This window comes from Convolutriloba macropyga, chromosome 8 (assembly GCF_964194025.1).
Source record: "Convolutriloba macropyga chromosome 8, txConMacr16.3, whole genome shotgun sequence".
NCBI classification, from domain to species: Eukaryota; Metazoa; Xenacoelomorpha; order Acoela; family Convolutidae; genus Convolutriloba; species Convolutriloba macropyga.
The window spans coordinates 44,394,217-44,411,456 of record NC_134475.1 but is presented as its reverse complement, the minus strand read 5'-3'; the positions used below and the strand labels follow the sequence as shown (position 1 = coordinate 44,411,456).

Sequence of the window (17,240 nt, the reverse complement as noted above, 5' to 3'; positions counted from 1 at the left end):
GTATGCAGTTTTTTGTCTTGTTCGTCTCACCCCACCCCGTCCGCCACTCAAATCGGTGTGAAAAATACCCAGTCTTGTGTTGCCGAACTCCTAGATAAAGGTGAGCAAAAGTTGGATTTGCAAAACTCATGCCAAAAATCTGACGATAAACCAGACAGAGAATTTTGTTGACAGGGGAGTACCGACTAGTCAAAATGTAAAACTCTAGTTCAGAATACCAAACAAACCTGAAAATAAAAAAATGTTTTGCTATGCTCAGTTATCCACTCAAGACATCGTCACTATGTTTGCTTTATTCGGTATAATCGTTTTCAAACAAAAGAAATAGTCGGTATGTTTGGTTTCTTAGATTTAGTATTTGTCGGTCTTAAACATAAAATAATCGTCCTTATGATAGGTTCTTTAGTTTCGGTTTCTTTGATTTCAGATGAAGGAAATTGTTTGTATGTTAGAGCTCTTAAATTCGATATGCTCGGTTTCAAGCGTAATAAACTGTTATGGTTGATATCAAACAAGAAATTATGAATAAAAAAGACAAGCACTTGGTTGCTCATGATCATGTCAGTGTAATTTAAGGGACAGAATCTCCATCAGTGTTCAGCAAATTCTGTTAAGTTTTCAATTTGAAAAGCAAACAAAAAATTTATGTTTTTTCAACTAGTTTAAGAAATGAGCTCAAGAAGAAAGCCAATCAATTTTCGTTTTTTTAGGAAGATTTCTCCGAGAGGTAGGTTTCAAACTCCTGAGGTAAGAACGTCATCAAAAATCTTTGAGTACATTATAAACTGAACATACCGATTCAAAGAGACCAAACATACCAACAGTTTCCGACGTTTCAAACCGAACATGCCGAATCGAAGAGAAACAAAAATACCGATGATAATTTCACGTTTAAAACAGACACATGCCGAATCTACTAAGAAACTGAGCATACCAAACATTTCTTGCGTCGTTTCCATTCGCTCTTCTTGATTAGGGTTTCACTACGCGAACTCATTCTGGATTAATGCTTGAATATTTTACATTTAGAGAGAAGAGGAAAATCGCTGCCTGATGTCAAATATATCTTCTTCTGAGAGTTGTGATGACAGAAGGTCGGATTTGTTTGCGGAGAAATGAACAGAAGTGTCGTTTGCAGTTTGAGCACCCATTTCGTCAAAATGAGGGTGCATCTAGGCAACGTAAATATGACACTTTGTCGGAAACTCTCTTCGAAATTTGCTCTTATGAGCTCTGGACAGTCAGTTTTTTTATATGAAAACACCTGGTTTGAAATAACTGTCATGCTCTTCGCATTAGTTACGGATTAGAGATGCTCGCATATTCAAGAAGGTGAAATATGATTTGAGTGGTCTCTTTGTTCGTTTGCGCACCCAGAAGCGCTTTTAATTTTACGTGAATCCCATGCCTTTCAATATCACATATTGGCTTATTTTGTAATCGTCATGTTCCATAAACTGGCACTAAGCATTTTAAAAAGCCGAAAGAGACATAGACACACAAACCCGAACACCTCACACTGATCATATACAATCTCTAGTTTATGAGCAATTGCTCTCTTATTGTTTAAAAATACGTCAAATTTTTCGAAAATACGTCAAAAAAGCAAAAACACTCAACTGTAGAAAAGATCCATGCCACAAAAAAATGTATTAGTAAAGACAAAAAATAGTTGTATAACAAAAAACTGAAAGAATTAGAAGCTTTAGAAGTTCGATTCGCTCACTATTTGCTTATAAAAATTGGCTATGCAAAATAGTTCTGCACATTGATATCTAATGAAGATAACAACAGAAACCTTGCTGAAAACATACACTAGTTGTGCGAATAGTGAGAGCTCCAAGCTTCATTCTATTACAATCTGCTCCGGGGGTATCTAGATTCATTAAAAAGTATTTCAAATGAAATCATTAGAGAGAAATATATACCACTATGACAACTAATAAAATTTGGACTTCAAAAAAGCAAAAATTTTGGCTCAATTTTCTTTTGACTTTTTTAGTCAGCATTCACCACTTAAGTTTAGCTGCTGACACTTGTGATTGAGAAAGAAATTTAGGTCAGGCAGAATTAAAAAGTCGAGGGCGTAAAAATCTCATGACAATTCAAAACGGTCAGGCAGAAATATTGCTTTAAAAAACTAACAACTTTACAATAAAAGCTTCAAATATTGTTTGAGAGCAATTAATTTTTTTTTCGAGATATACAGATTTGCCAATGACTGCCAAAAGCCAATTTTTTCCGGTAACTTATGGAAAGTTTTTAATGCTATTTTGCTCTCTTTAAAAATTAATTTTATAGTAATGGTAATAAAAAATATTTGATGTGAAATTTGTTGATGAGGCAAAGACAGCCGCTTTGAAGTTTTTGTGCTTTTGTTTTCAGTAATGTGGACAAGATATTCCAATTAAATTTTTCCTTCTCGTAGCTAGGATGAACTGCTATTTTTCATTTGCTTCAGTCCAAATTTCAATTTAGGCAGACTTACATGCACTCTCACGATTAACAGCCCTCATATTACGAATTTTTTCAGTAGTTTCATTATATTAACTTATTGAAAAATACAGCTCTAAAAGGTTTTCTCAGTGAATCGATTCACTCCTGAATTTATCTTTCTATCCCTTTTTTGAAGACAAAAATTCAAAAGCGCCAGACGAAAAATTAATCAAGTTACAAGTCGCATGAAAAGACCAAGGACGAAATTAATTGTTAGAAAATTCTTTTGAGAGCACATATAAAATACATCATGATAATTCAATTCTTAGAATTAAGGCTCTGCTGTTTGAATGGTTTTCCGCGTTGTTCAGTTTGGTTTCAACGTAAGGCCAAGCGATTTCTTTGTTTTTTAACCAGGTCGCTTTAGTTAAAAGCGGCTAAGAGCATGGCTACGACAGCTCACGCAGTTTGACTCAAGTCTATAACCCTCAAAGCTTTTTGATAGCAAGTAGAAGCGACTTATATTTTTGCTGTGGTCTCTTGAATTCGTTTTTGGTTAAAGACTTTTGATCTCATCGGTTGTTGTCATTTTTTCTTTAGAATTAAAACACAGTTTTAGTTTCTTTACAATATCCAAATGCATCTCAAGTGTTTGATTCTGCTCCATATTGAAACATAGATGGCGAAATGCCGGAAAACAGCCACCGTTGACGCGCTTGACGCACATCGAGATTGAAACAGAAAAAAAAGAAGAAATAGAAAATGACAGAGTTTTGTTCTAAGTCTGATAAAGTGCTCTATACTTATTTCAGCTTCTAAGCTGAAAGCCGGTGCACTTAATACTATTTTCAGCTAGCAATCGTTGTAGTGGATTTTTATAACCCAACAGACTATGACTTAAAAACCGCGCTTGCTTTATTGGTTTTTCCCGTTCGTTTCGGTTTTGCTCTTTTGACATTGACCGTAATCACTACACTGCTTAATTCAATGCGGAAAAGAATTGAAAGTCCATTCATTTGAAACAGTGTGTGAGGTAAGTCACAAGTCAAATGTGAACATCTTGACTCTAATTAAAGCGGAAAAAGTGATCAAAAGGTGAAGCAATTTAAACATAAGCCCAGCGGGCAAGTCCTGACACAATTCAAATAATTTTTATTGAATAATAAAAAAACCTATATATCGGGAATAGATCGGGCAAACCATTTAAAACAAAATCAGATAAAATGGATTGAAAAAAACACTTAAAGTCAGCGTCAAAATTCCGCGTGCGAACAAACAACCACTAGAAAGAAAATGAGCTTTCAAACGCCATTTTTTTTCAATCTTTTATAAAATTAGGGCCAAAACAATTAACGCCGCAAAACCACTTGCATTTCTTTTCACTTCCTGTTTCGGCGCGACTGAAAACATCCTTTTCAATTTGACGTATTTTGAAAAAGCGCCCAATGCTATTTAAATTCTTTGAATTGTACAAAGGAGAGAGCCTAAATAATAGCCATTGAGTTGCTGACAGCACAACGGCTATTAATTAAACAGATTAAACAGTCTTTCCCCACATTTTACATCTAACTGAAAAAGAGCCCTAATGCCCCCTTTGTAGATATCGATTGCATATTATTCGTCGCGTCTACCTTTGAAGTCAAAGCTCATCGCAACCTGACCCATGTTCCATTGGAAAGTTGTACCCAGTTTGAAAACTTCTGATAAAATTAAAGACATACTTGTGTTTTAGACAAATGAAAAGAAAAAAGCGTCATCAGAAAAACAAACAAAATAAACATTTCTTAGTGATGACAAGGAACTTAGTTTAACTGGTGTCGTTATAAGTGCTTGTAACAATGATTTCTCTTGACAGTTTTTTGATTAAAAAATAAAATTTATGAAACGATTTTCTATCAATCATTGCCATAGCCAAGGACTTTAACGCTCCGCCCTCGTCACCACACAAAAGTGATAGAATAATTATCAAAATGTGTGGACGTCTCTTAAAAGAAACAACCCTGACTTAAATCGATAACAGTGGCTCAGTCAAAAAAGTTCTTATTTCATTATACCAAAAGAGCTTTTTGCATTCGCGGTCCCAAACTATGGAACAAACTACCTCGAACACTAACAGAAATAAGCAATCATAAACTGTTCAGGAAGGAACTAAAGACACTTTTCCTTTCAATGTGTCATGGACAGCCTGTTTTTAAAAAAATATAGTGGATTGCGAAGTCAGAAGAAACTCCAGAACATATATTATCAGAAGATACCTCAGTTTGAGGGGCTGTCTAGTTTATGACAAACCGAAACCGTATCGACGAGTTATTGTTGATAATGAGCAACAGTTTCAAGAGTACCTGCATTTCGGGATCTTCTCTTGTGTTTGGTGTTTTTATTCAGAAATTTTTTTACAATTTCATGTGCAGGTGGTAGTATATCTACTATGTGCTAAGAAAGCGTCTTCACAGAAAAATTTGACAGAAATGTACGCCAAGATTTTGTGATGGCAGGAACGAATAATCTATTTGACAAGAAAAATGAACGATTGACGGGCCCCGTAGAGACATCGGATGAAATGTTCTATCTTTTTCAGAAATTAAGGTTTTACCGTTTTCATGTTTCCTTTCTTGAGCTAATTAGTTGACGAGGGAAAGCTGAAAGATACGCTAGAGTGAACTTTTGCTACAGAGATGTTCGAGAACTTGCCTCTTATTTCAGACGTGCCGTAAAGCACACTGAACTCTATTACACAGCCAAGCGATTTCAGTAAGAGCACGGCTAGTGCTGAGGATTTTAATCCTTTTAACAACGTTTTAAATCAATTATTCAAGTTGTATGCAGTTCAACCATTCTGATGATGTTCCAGATCTGGTTGAATCAGAATTATTATTTTGAATTGCCTGGTTAAGGCAGAAGATGAACATTCCAGGATGCTCAGCACACCCCACCTTGGTTTACAGAAAGGGTGGATAAAGAAAGACCAGCGCTACTACTACCAATATTTTAATGAAAGAAAACAAAAATTAAAAACAGATAGTGAATTATGGAGGGCGGAATCTGAAAACTGAGAGACTTTTAAAATGCTCAAAAAGTTGTGAACTTATGTCCGACAAATCATTTTTTACCGAAAACAAAGAATTAAAAAACCTACTAACGTCGGGCCAATCTCTCTCAAACGACTGGTGAAGGTGGGCTTCGTTAGTACAAATGGCGATTAGGAGACAGCAGGACTTACATAATTGCTACAATCTTTGTTTCAGGGCAAATTAACAAGGAAAAACTAGTTTTCGAACACAACGTGAATAAATTCTGTTTCACAATCACTCGAGTGATACAAAATATTTTTTCATATCTCGCTTCGGATCACATTAAGAGAACACCCTAACACAATTCAAATTTTATTGAATTGCACAAAACAACGAAAATTAATGCACCATAGTTTCGCTCTGCTCACAGAGGAGGGGTTGAATTGGGGGAGGGGGAGTTGAAGTGGGTGAACACTAATAACTGCGTTCATACCATTATTTTTTTCTTTAAAACTGTTTCGCTGAATAGCAGAAACTTTAGTATAATGTAATGCTCTAAGAGAAACTTAATACCCTCCAGTTTTAGCCCATTCATCTTTTTTTAAGAAAAAAATCAAGCGGTCCGAGAAAAAAAAATGGTTGGACAACAGTTGATCTTACCGCATTAAAAACAATATAATTGTTACAAACGGAAAAGATTCCAAACATGTTTACCAGAAAACACTTGCTCGAAAAAAATATTTTTGGGACCTTGGCTAACGTATCAAAGTTCCTGGATTATTTCCGTTCGTGACCCCCCCCCCCCCCGTTTAGTGGGTGCGTATTATTTGCACCCCAAAGTTGCACGTGCCATATTATAACATAATGACTGCCATTTAATGACACGTGCTCTGTAACTGCGGTGGGTGCATAACGTACTGGAGGGCAAACTCCTTTATTATATCTATTCTAACTAGTGTACCTGAATCGAGTCCTTCCCATTATAGCTCCCCTCCCCCCAAGAAAATATAGCCCCCACATTAATGTATAAATACTATGATGGGGGCTATAGGTTATATGACACCTAATCTGGGGGGGGGGCTATAACGGGAAAGACCACCTCAATTTGTAACTCTATAAGACCATGGCCGATTTAATACAATTTTCCGTCACTTTATATTTTTCGTTTTAAGAACTCAAAAATTAAATGCTGAAAAAGTACCTCATATATGGAATTCACTTCTGACAAGCTGTCGCAGGGCATCTCTCTTTTCGCTCCCATGCTGTTTTGTGACTCTTCAAACTCCGCTTTTCTAGGGCAGTTGTGATCAAAATTCTGCGTAGGAGGCCAATTGGTACCATTATTTGAGGTTACAGTTGAAGCACTAAAAAGTTATTTTTGTCCCCCGATTGAGGTCCCAGACGAAATCAAGTATGTCCGAAACCAAGTATGTCCAGAGGTACACTAGTTAGCGGAAGATGAACGCAGGGATGGCGGTTTCCGTGCGTTCAATCTTACCTGGTCTGCATACATCGAAAAACGCAGAAAAGTCTGAACATGAACGCAAGAAGGTTTGGATTTGAACGCACGAAAGTCTGTATACTAACGCACATAAATTTGGACGTCAACGCACTATTTTATTCATCCTTGTCCAAAAATAATTACTTACCAGATGAGTTATAGCACTCTTGCTCCACAGTGCTCACTCAAGTGGCAGCAGCAATCAAGGCAAAAAGCCAAAACTCACTTGAGTTCAAAATAAATCGAGAAATGTCGAAGAAGAAAAGAACTTCACTTAGCGTCTTTCGCGTTTTGGTTTTACTTCGCGTTGTATAGAAAGTGACTAAAATAAAAAAAAACTCAAACTCATGCCTTCCAGGCCAAAGTACACCATATTTAGCCAAAAAAATTTCAACTTTTTTAAAGTACGCAAATATTTTAAAAATCTCTGTTAACCCGTCATTGTTTTGAGGATGGATATACAAATTCAATACTTAACGCTAAATGAATAAATTATGCTAAGTGAGTCATTTGTAGTTAATGAAGTTTGTCTGACTTGTAATGAATAAGAGTCTGGACATGAACGCGTGAAGGTCTGAACACCCGTACCAAACCCCCAGAGCCCATCAGGCCTGATTCAGAGACTTTCCAGAGGCTAAGACTTGGCAGAGCGATATCATCACTTGCGTAGCGGAGCCAAGAATTGGGACCTCTCTGGGCAGAGGGAGGCCAAGACTTGGCTTTCTCAGGCTAGCGCAGAACCCAGATCTTTGTTTTTCTGAGCAGAGTTAGGGTTGACATCATAAGGATCCGATGATTTTCATTAAATGAGGGCAATTCTCTCACAAATTTGGCATTCAATTAAACATTTTCTGTCACAAAAAAAATTTGCAGTGGAAATTCGTGAACTTCAACTCAAACCTCTCTGGGCACAGAAAATCCAAGCCCTGGGTTTCTCTGCCAAGTATTAGAATCGGTTTCTTCTCTTCACATTCACTGAATTACAAAAAATCCCTATGATAGAAGTCAAAACTGATTGTTTTATTTCTAAATAAGAGCCATGCTCACGTATTATGTCTCAAAAAAAATTAGCTGTGAAATGATGTTCATAAAAAAAACGAAAAGTTTGGGGGTTAAGTGTTCAAATTAAAAGTTTAACTGTTTTACACATAAAATTTCCAGCGCACCTACACAACTGACGATCAGATCCAAAAAACCCAAAGCTTTTAAAAAAAGTAAGGAAAAGATTAGTGTAATTGATTTTCGGTGAGTTCAATTAAGTCTGTTCTAGTTTCTGTAAAAAGTAATATTTGAGACTTTTGTCGCATTTTAGAATTCAGCAAGAATGTTTGTCACACATCTATTTGTATTTTTCTTAATCTATATTCTATCAACGGTTGGAGACTTATGAACTGAGTTTCATTCGGTTCCTAATATAAAGGACCGCTTTTTTTCCAAAGCTTTTATCTAACTGAATATCCCAATATTGATATCTTTTGCAGTTAATGTCATTAATTACCCAGAAAAACGTTAGGCTCTAAATATTCATCAAGATCAGCGAACCTGAAAAATTTTTACCTGTATAAAATCCATCCTTGCGTTTTAGGTCTTGAAAAGAGATTAGCTGTAAACTGAAATTTAATAAATTAGCGGTTCTGGTGGATCAAAAGGTTTCCTGAATGTTATACGCATTAAAATGTCCGCACCACAAACACAGCTGGTAATTATTGTCAAAATATAAGCAGCAAGCTAATAAGAAAAATTAATGTAATTGATTTGGGCTCAGTTCTGTTATTTCTGTTCTATTTTCTATAAAATGGTAATTTTTGAAACTTTTGGCTCATTTAAAAAATCAGCAAAGACTTGTTCGCATATCCTCTTGTTTGGGGTTTCTATCTATTTTTTATCAACGATTGGGGACTTTTGAGTTGATTTTCATTTGGTTCCTAATATATAGAGGGAATCACATTTTGTTTTCACATGTTCTTATCTAAATGAATCTCTCAATAATGTTATCTTTTGCAGTTAATGACATTAATCAAGCAAAAAGCGTTCAACTCTAAATTTTCATCAAGTGCACCAAATTTGAGACTTCTGTTTCTGCATAAGACTAATGTTTGCTTTTTATGTCTCAGAAAAAGATTAGCTGACAACTGAAAAAAGAAGAATTTTGCGGGGTAAAAAGATGCAATAAACTTTTGGCAGTTATACGAATTAAACTGTCTGTACAACTTACATAGCTGAGGATAAGATCCAAAGATACAAGCCACCAGTTGATAAGAAAGTAAAGAAAAAGTTAACGCATTTCTTTTGCGGTCGGTTCAATTGTTTCCTGTCTAGTCTCGGTAAAATTTAGGTTTTTTAGATTTTTGTCGCATTTAAGTATTCAGCAAGGATTTTTGTCTTTTATCCTCATATCCTCTTGTATGAGTCTTCATCTATCTTGTATCAACAGTTGGGGATTTCGTAGCTGAGTTTTATTTAGTTCCTAATATAGGTTCCTAATGTATTTTTAAAATATTTATTTTTCAAGCTAGTCAAGGAGTTGTTCATATTGAGCGTTACTACAAATCAAAGTTCCCCTATATCCTTAGAATCCGATTCAGTTTTTTTGCCTTGGGAAGTGGGATTATGTATATTGTAATGTTTGGTATTGTAATGATTTTTTTAGCTATAGCTCTTCATTTCTCTTCAACAGTGAGTACTGAATTTGTAATTTTAAGGAGCTCTTAGGGTTTGAAAAGGTGACCATGACTTACCAAGAGCCACGAACATATTTTAATGGCATTCATATTTATAATCGGTACTTTATTTGTACATTATCGTACATAGATTTATGTTAAAAGTACCCATAAACCTAGAAAAATGCATCATTCTAACCCTCTGTCCAGAAAAAATCAAGTCTTAGATCCTTTCTGCCAAGAAAAATCCCAAGTCTTGCGTCTCTTCTGCCAAGAGGTCACCAAGTCGTGGTTGTATTCTTCACAGTGTGACCCATGACTTGGACATTCTCTCGACAGAGAGATCCAAGACTTGATTTTTTCTGTCGATTCTGGAGTGTTCTCTTAGCAGCCTTGTATTTGACATGATGAGACTCTGAATCAGGCCTCGGACCTTCCCTGATTTTTTCTGAATCAGGCCTGATAGTCTCTGTGGATATGGTACGGGCATAAACGCACAAAAGCTGTTGCAGGTACTGTCTGGTGAAGGCGTGCAAAATCAGATGAACACACCAAAGTCTGGTCACAAACACACGGAAGTCTGAACATAAACGCACAAGTTTGGTGAACTCATGAAAGTCTGGACATAAGTTTTTTCCGTCTGGGACAGTCTGGACCTAGACACTTTTCGTCTGCCACCTCAGCCTAGTTTGAACTAGTTCTGCATATGTTTCAGATAAATTTTCAAAAATAAATTTGCAAAAAAATTGTCTTGATTATTGAATGACGTTCTTTCTGAAATGGATATTCATTAAAAATTGATGTACTGTTTGCAGCATTAAAAAATTTCTATTTGGAATGAAAGCGCACCAGAAGGCAACAAATGTCGTACAATTTTTTTTCTGAAAGTACATTGCTTTGTACATAGAACAAAGGGGATTAGCAAATGTCAATGAGTTCCGCTTAGTTTTGCTTAAGAACTTTTCTTAAATGGTTTACAAGGACGCACTTAAAGTTTTATTCCTAGGTTGGGTGTGTTTTCTTGAATGCGAAAATCTGTAATAACGTCATTTTACTTACCTGGTTACATTATCAGGAAACGAGTCTTCTGTTTCGGTCTCGTCAATATCTTCATTGTCATCATCGTCGTCGTCGTCTTCATCAGCAACGAGAGGTGCTTTCGCAGACCTACTGTTACTACTGCCCGCGTGATCACCTGAAAAAAATTACAATATCAAGACTTCTGTTTATAACATTTTGTGTTAAAGATATATTTTACCGTATAACCGAGAACATGGCATATATTTTACGCTAATCTTGCTTCTATCAAAAGTTCGGGGCGATTTTATCAAGGATTTTATTAATTCGAGTCACAATTTGCGCGTGTAAAGTAGAACTAACATAGCTGGCATATCGCCAGAAAATAGCCGCAATAGCTTCGTAGATATGCAGTCTCAAAAAAACAGTAAAAAAGACAGACCAAAAAACTTCGTCTTTTCGTTGAAGGCTGATATGTTCTATTTTGATTAAAAATCTGATTAAGATTTTGCTGCCTCTATTAACTGCTCTCTAATAACCTTCATTTAGAGTGAAGCACACCCATTTGACCTTATCTCTTTGAATTAAAGTAAATGAAAGTCAGTTTCGAAGTGAGGAAGTCATTTTTGAGAGTGAGGTAAGTCAAGTGTGACCAAAAATTTGATCACGCGAATGAACAAAAAAACTCACTCCACTAAGCGCAAAAAATGACGTCACGCACGCACTTCGGGTGAAAATGCATGGTCGGTTGAACAAAAAATAGATTTGAAGTGGTTGTGACTTCATATGGTCGTAACAAAGATCGCGACGACGAAATAAAAAACATAGCACGACAAGTCCTGAAATAAAATTCAAAGAATTGAATGAACAACTTTGAAGCACTGTACTTGACCCAGCAGATCGATTGAATCATGCCAGCCAAAACACAAATAAAATCATCTCAAGAAATTGAGGAACAAACAATCAAAAAAACTAAACAAAAATATTATCATAGCTAAAAATTTGAAGCTTTTACCCCTAGCGAAAATTTGATCCCGTTAAACATACGTTTCTCAAAAATATGTTTAAAACCAATTTTTGTTTCTGAAAATGCTGCAGTATTATATCTGCAAGGCCTGAAAAAATTCATTGGCCCTTGAAGATCGATTAACACGAAAGTGACCCAAATCTTTTTTTTAAAAATGAAATCAATAGCAAATATTAAAGAAATGTTGCCGAAGTTGTGATATTATCATCTTAAGAATCACTTCTGTGTCTCTAAAGGCTATCCAGCAACCCAATTCCCACCCCTAAAAGTTATTTGGATCAAAGATCGATAGGCAATAATTTTTTTAAAAAAATTTTCAAATTTCAAAAAATAGAAATTTGTTCTTTTAAAATGTTGAAAACCTTTTTATTACCCCCTAGCAATTGTTTAATAACATACCATCAAACCCTGTATGATTTTATCTGACTACTTAGACAAAAACATTTAAAAAAAAGACAAATTTTTTGAAGAAACTTAAAAAAAATTGCAAATTTTATCGGAAAATTTTTGAAATTCGAAAGATTTAATTGTTGAAAACTAATTCATTGAAACTAAAAACTATGCAATAACTTTTTTTAGACCATGAAATAAATTTCCTGTTACTTGAGAATGGAAAATTAAGAAAACTTGACAAAAAATTTTAGGAAACCGCAAAATAAATTGCAGATTTTATCAAAAAAAATTGCTAAAATTCGAGACATTCAAAATGTTGCAAACCATTCCATTGTGGCTAGAAACTGTATAGTGCCCTATTATCAAAGCTTAAAGGAGATTCCCTGGCCCCTGAAGCTGAAAATTCAAAAAATGATAAAAACTTGAGAAAAGTGCAAATTTGCATCATCATTTTGCGTGTTTGTGTTTGTAGTACCAAAACATATAGCTCATAAAATGGTCATAACGAGTAATTTTGTCTCGCAAAAGAACTTCGTCTTTTTAAAAAACTTCAACCTAAGACTAATTTAACAAAAAAACTAAAAAAAAAGAACACAAAAAAAAACATGAAAAAAGGCAATATTTTGAGCCCAAAAACTCCTAAAAATGACATTATAACCTTAAATTGAGGCCATCCCACCAGCTGCACAACTCTAAGCACTTGAAGGACTACTAACGTCCACTATGGGCCTCTAATATAATTAATGCCCGCAGGGCTTTACCTGTTTAACCCGTTTTGAAAGATCAAATTCATTGAAAAATGTGTGAACACATCTAAAAAAAACACAGCGCCCCAATACAATTCGAATTCTTTGAATTGTAAAAAACAAGAGACGGCTAATAATAGCCCCAGCTATCGCTGTGCGGCTATTAAAAAGAACAGCGCTCTCTGTAAAACTTTTTATTAAAAAAGAACGAGTTTGTTTTGCAAAGACAAAGGTGGTTGCATATATTGATGCTTGATTAATTAAAATTCACATTTTATTTCTTAAAACGCTAACAACTGCCATAGTTTTAAGTAAACGTTTAACATTTTTTTGCGTCGGGTACCTATAGAACATACTTATTCTACCCCTAAACATAACAAAGCAACAAAAATTTGTTAGTTAAAAGAATTCCCTTAAACAGAAATATCTGTTAGTAAACTTCAAAACATAAATTATATCCAAAATGGCCGTTTAAATTGTGGTCAAATTCTGTTTGAAAGAATGTTAATTCGTAATTCAGACTAATGATTCCGGCAAGAAATTGAATTGTAAAAAAGTTAGAGAAAAACCTGCTTCCACTAGATTATTTAATTGTTTTATTGTGCATTCTTAGTTTTAGGTTTATGGTTTGGGCACTCCAGTGACAAAAGTTCCAAAGATTGTTAGGATCGAGGCTAAATGAACCTGATGTTAGAGAGTGATAAAAATAGAAGACACATCTTGTTGAGTGAACATAACCAATTAACTTCGGAAGAATTGTTCTCATATGACTTGCTGTGGAAGCTCCAATCTATTGCAGCATGCTTTTCACTAGGGGGTGAGAAGTTAACTACAGGGCTTCAAAGTACTTCTAAACGCAAAAAGTCAATGGCGTAAAAGACAATCCAGCAGTCAAAACTGTTGAGCAAATATTTTCAATAATAAAACCAGCAGTTTGCCGAAATAGCTGCCAAAAAATAGACTTTGTAGCCGTATAAAATAGATAGAAACAGATACAGATATAAGTTGAACAAGTTATTGACGCCGCTCAAAAAACCAAGTAAAAAACTTTCAGCAACAAATTAATGAAGCTTGTTCAAATTCTTTGCTTAGAAGCGTTTTCATTAGGGACCTTCTTTGCACACATGAGTTCCTTTGATTTTAAACTAATTCTATATATACTTAAGTTTTAAAGTGCACGATACATTTTATTGAGTGAGATTAATCACGGATGATCAAAATCTTATCACGCAAATGAGTTCAAAACAATGGCTACAGAGAACGAGAAATGACGTCGCGCGAGCAATTGCCGTTAGTGAGAGGAAGAACTCATTAAAAACATTTGACTTTTTCCGCTTTGCTGTGAGAATGAATGTAAAACGAAGAGCGTCAGACGACAAAACAAAACATACCCGGCAGATTGCCGGAAAATAGCCGCCGTTGATTCCAATAAGCATGATTGGGATTGAACGAATAGAATATATTGAAAAAAAAAAGATTTTTGTACAAAAATATTTTTTAAGTCCGATTTATTTTGATGGCATGTCGTAGTTGAACATACTTCTGTTTCTTAGAGAGAGGCTACAGGGGCTACTATCAACACCAATAAGCATTAGAGGTGGTAACTAAGACTTATAGGAACGACGTTCAAATAGCGGGCATCTAAAATTGGACTTTATGGGTTTATCCCGTTTCTATTTCTGACTTCAATTTTTTATACCGATTCTGTTCATTTTGAATTGCTTTGCTTAGCAACTGATGTTCAAATTCACTTTTAGCAGAATGAGAGAAGAGAGAAACTAGCCTAGAGAAGTCAAAAAGATTTTTCACGCAAAATGAAAAGCGGCAAAATGGTAAAGCGAAAAAAAGTTTGACGAAGTAAAAAAAAAAATACGAGCGCAATAATAGCCGGCTGAGAAGATGAGGGCGGCTATTAAAAAACATAGCAGAACGAATCCTGACCTACAATTCAAAAAATTGTCATTTACTAAACAAAAAGCTAGACCTAAAGAGCACTTTGACTTGACTGCAAGAACTATTCAGATGAAAATCCACCAAAAAAATCCAACAAACAGTGAACATAGACAGCGCCCTGCAACACTCTTGGGTTATTACAATTCTTCGCCTCTTGGGTTATTACAATTCTTCGCCTCTTGGGTTATTACAATTCTTCGAATTGTAATAACCCAAGAGCACCGTAATATAGTTCCGCTCAGCTTACAGCTTCGCAGCTAAAAAAGACACTCACTGTTACGATAAATTTGTTTTTCACTATTTTAATGTTTTTCAATCATAATCTGTAAAAGACGGGCTTAAAAGCTGCTTTCTGATTACGATAATCAAAACCCCGTAAAGATTAGGGGTATATCAAACGCTGAAACAGAATTTTTTTGCACATCATTTTTTAAAACATAACCGAATAACCGACTAACGTCGGGCGAATTGCTCTCAAACGACCGGCGAGCGGTTGGCCTCGTCAGTAGCTAGCCACGGGGGGGGGGGGTTTCTCAACCTCTCAGAACCGCCCTTCACACCATAAGTATAAGTATAAGTCTCCAAAACAGTTTGAGCTGAAACAGAGCTGAAAGGCTCTAAGAGCACTTAATGTCTCAACCTCTCAGAACCGCCCTTCACACCATAAGTATAAGTATAAGTCTCCAAAACAGTTTGAGCTGAAACAGAGCTGAAAGGCTCTAAGAGCACTTAATGCCCGCTGGGCGCTACCTGTTTATCCCGTTTTTGAGGACGAAAAGTCAAAAGCGTCAGACGAAAAATCGGTCAAGCGAAAAATCGCATAAAAAAAGACCAACAGGACTAATATAATTGCTACAAACTTCGTTTGAGAGCAATTAATAACGTCGGATGAATTGAACTCAAACGACCGCCGAGCGGCTCGTTTTGGTAGTCGCCAGCTGGGGTGTATGGATACTAGCATTAAGGGGGAGGGTGAGGCAAGCGTTGGGGAGAGAGGTGAGGGTGGGGAGAGCGTGGGGGGGGGGGGGTTGGAAGGGGATGGGTTCAAGCGATGGGGGGTTGGAAGGGGACGGGTTCAAGCGATGGGGGGTTGGAAGGGGATGGGTTCAAGCGATGGGGGTGGTAGGTTCGCAAAGGCTAAATGAAAGGGTTCAAGCCTACAGGTGGATGAGTGTGGACAATGGAAGTGTTGAGGAGGGGCTAATGGGTTGAGGGCTGATGGCGGGGGGATGTTTGAGGGGGTCAAATTTTAAGATTAAGAATCGCCCTTAACACAATGAAATTGTCTCCTCAAAACAGTTTTCGTTAATCGCATTCTTAGAGTACAGTAAGGCGTAAGGCCCTAGGACTACTTATTGCCCTGCGAGCGCTACATGTTTATCCCGTTTTTGAGGACAAAAAGTCAAATGGTTACATGTAATTTTGAAGATACTGAATGAGTGCTGGAAACAATTTATTGCTATTATAATTATTATTGATTTCTTCAAACTTCATTCGTGAGCAATTATAGCCGCAGACATAGAAAAGGTTCTGAAAAATCCTGTTCACCCTTAAATTAAGGAATATTTTTTATTTGGACAATTTTGATTGAGCCGCATCCTTCTTTTAACGTTTTTGATTGATATCGACTATTTCAAATTTTAAACAATAATACTTCTCTTGTTTAGCTGCTACCGAGTTTGAGGCGGAAAATCGATATGTCCAGACCGTCCAAGACGCAAAGAGCCTATGTCCAGACTTTTGTGCGTTCACCAGACATTCGTGAGTTCATGATCACTTTTTTGTGCGTTCATCAGACCTTTCGTGCGTTCATGTCCAGACTTTCGTGCATTCACCAGACTTTTGTGCGTTCACCAGACTCTCGTGCGTTCATGATCAGACTTTTGCGCGTTCACCGGACTGTCGTGCGTTCATGTCCACACTTCCGTGCGTTCATGTCCGGACTTTTGTGCGTTAAATAGAGTTTCGTGCGCTCATGTTCAGACTTTCGTGCGTTTTTCCTTGTTTCCAGACTATGTAAATTTGAGCGCACGACACCCCGTCGACCGTTCATCTGGGTCTGGACATATCGACTTTCCGTCTGGGACCTCAACCTGGGTCATCTTGCGTGCTACTGGCACTGGAAGCGTTATCACTTCTTGGTTTTCTAGATCTGGTTTGGTTGACCAGTTCCCTGACATCCGCAATTGTGACTTCGGAGTGTCGATTGGGGTGGAACTCTGCAGTTGCTGACTCACCCGTCTTGTTAGCTAAAATAGCCGTAGCAAAAAAATCAAAATTTCAGCGGTTCGTCGCTTAAAACCTTTGTTTAAGACATGACCACTAACGCCGAAAGAAATGCTCTCGAACGACTGGCTGCTGCTCAATTAAAGTGAAGCCTATATTATATCTGACTGAATAAATGAAATCAATGTCCGCGCAATTTTCAGTTGACTTTTAAGCTGTCTCCAATTGCGCCAGCTAATTAAAATTTTGAATGAGAGAGCAATTTACATC

At 36.4% G+C, this 17,240-nt stretch overlaps 1 protein-coding gene across 1 annotated transcript in view; it reads right to left on the bottom strand.

The window, feature by feature from the left end:
* The window catches only part of LOC142345068 (uncharacterized), a 63,563-nt gene that overhangs the window by 45,760 nt on the left and 563 nt on the right, over positions 1–17,240 (bottom strand). Inside the window, exons 2-5 of the mRNA XM_075397149.1 lie at positions 16,838–16,993; positions 10,668–10,803; positions 6,649–6,811; positions 1,051–1,172 (exon numbers count right to left, since the gene is read on the bottom strand). Coding sequence (XP_075253264.1) covers positions 1,051–1,172; positions 6,649–6,811; positions 10,668–10,803; positions 16,838–16,993 — 577 coding nt within the window. The remainder of the gene's footprint in view (positions 1–1,050; positions 1,173–6,648; positions 6,812–10,667; positions 10,804–16,837; positions 16,994–17,240) is intronic.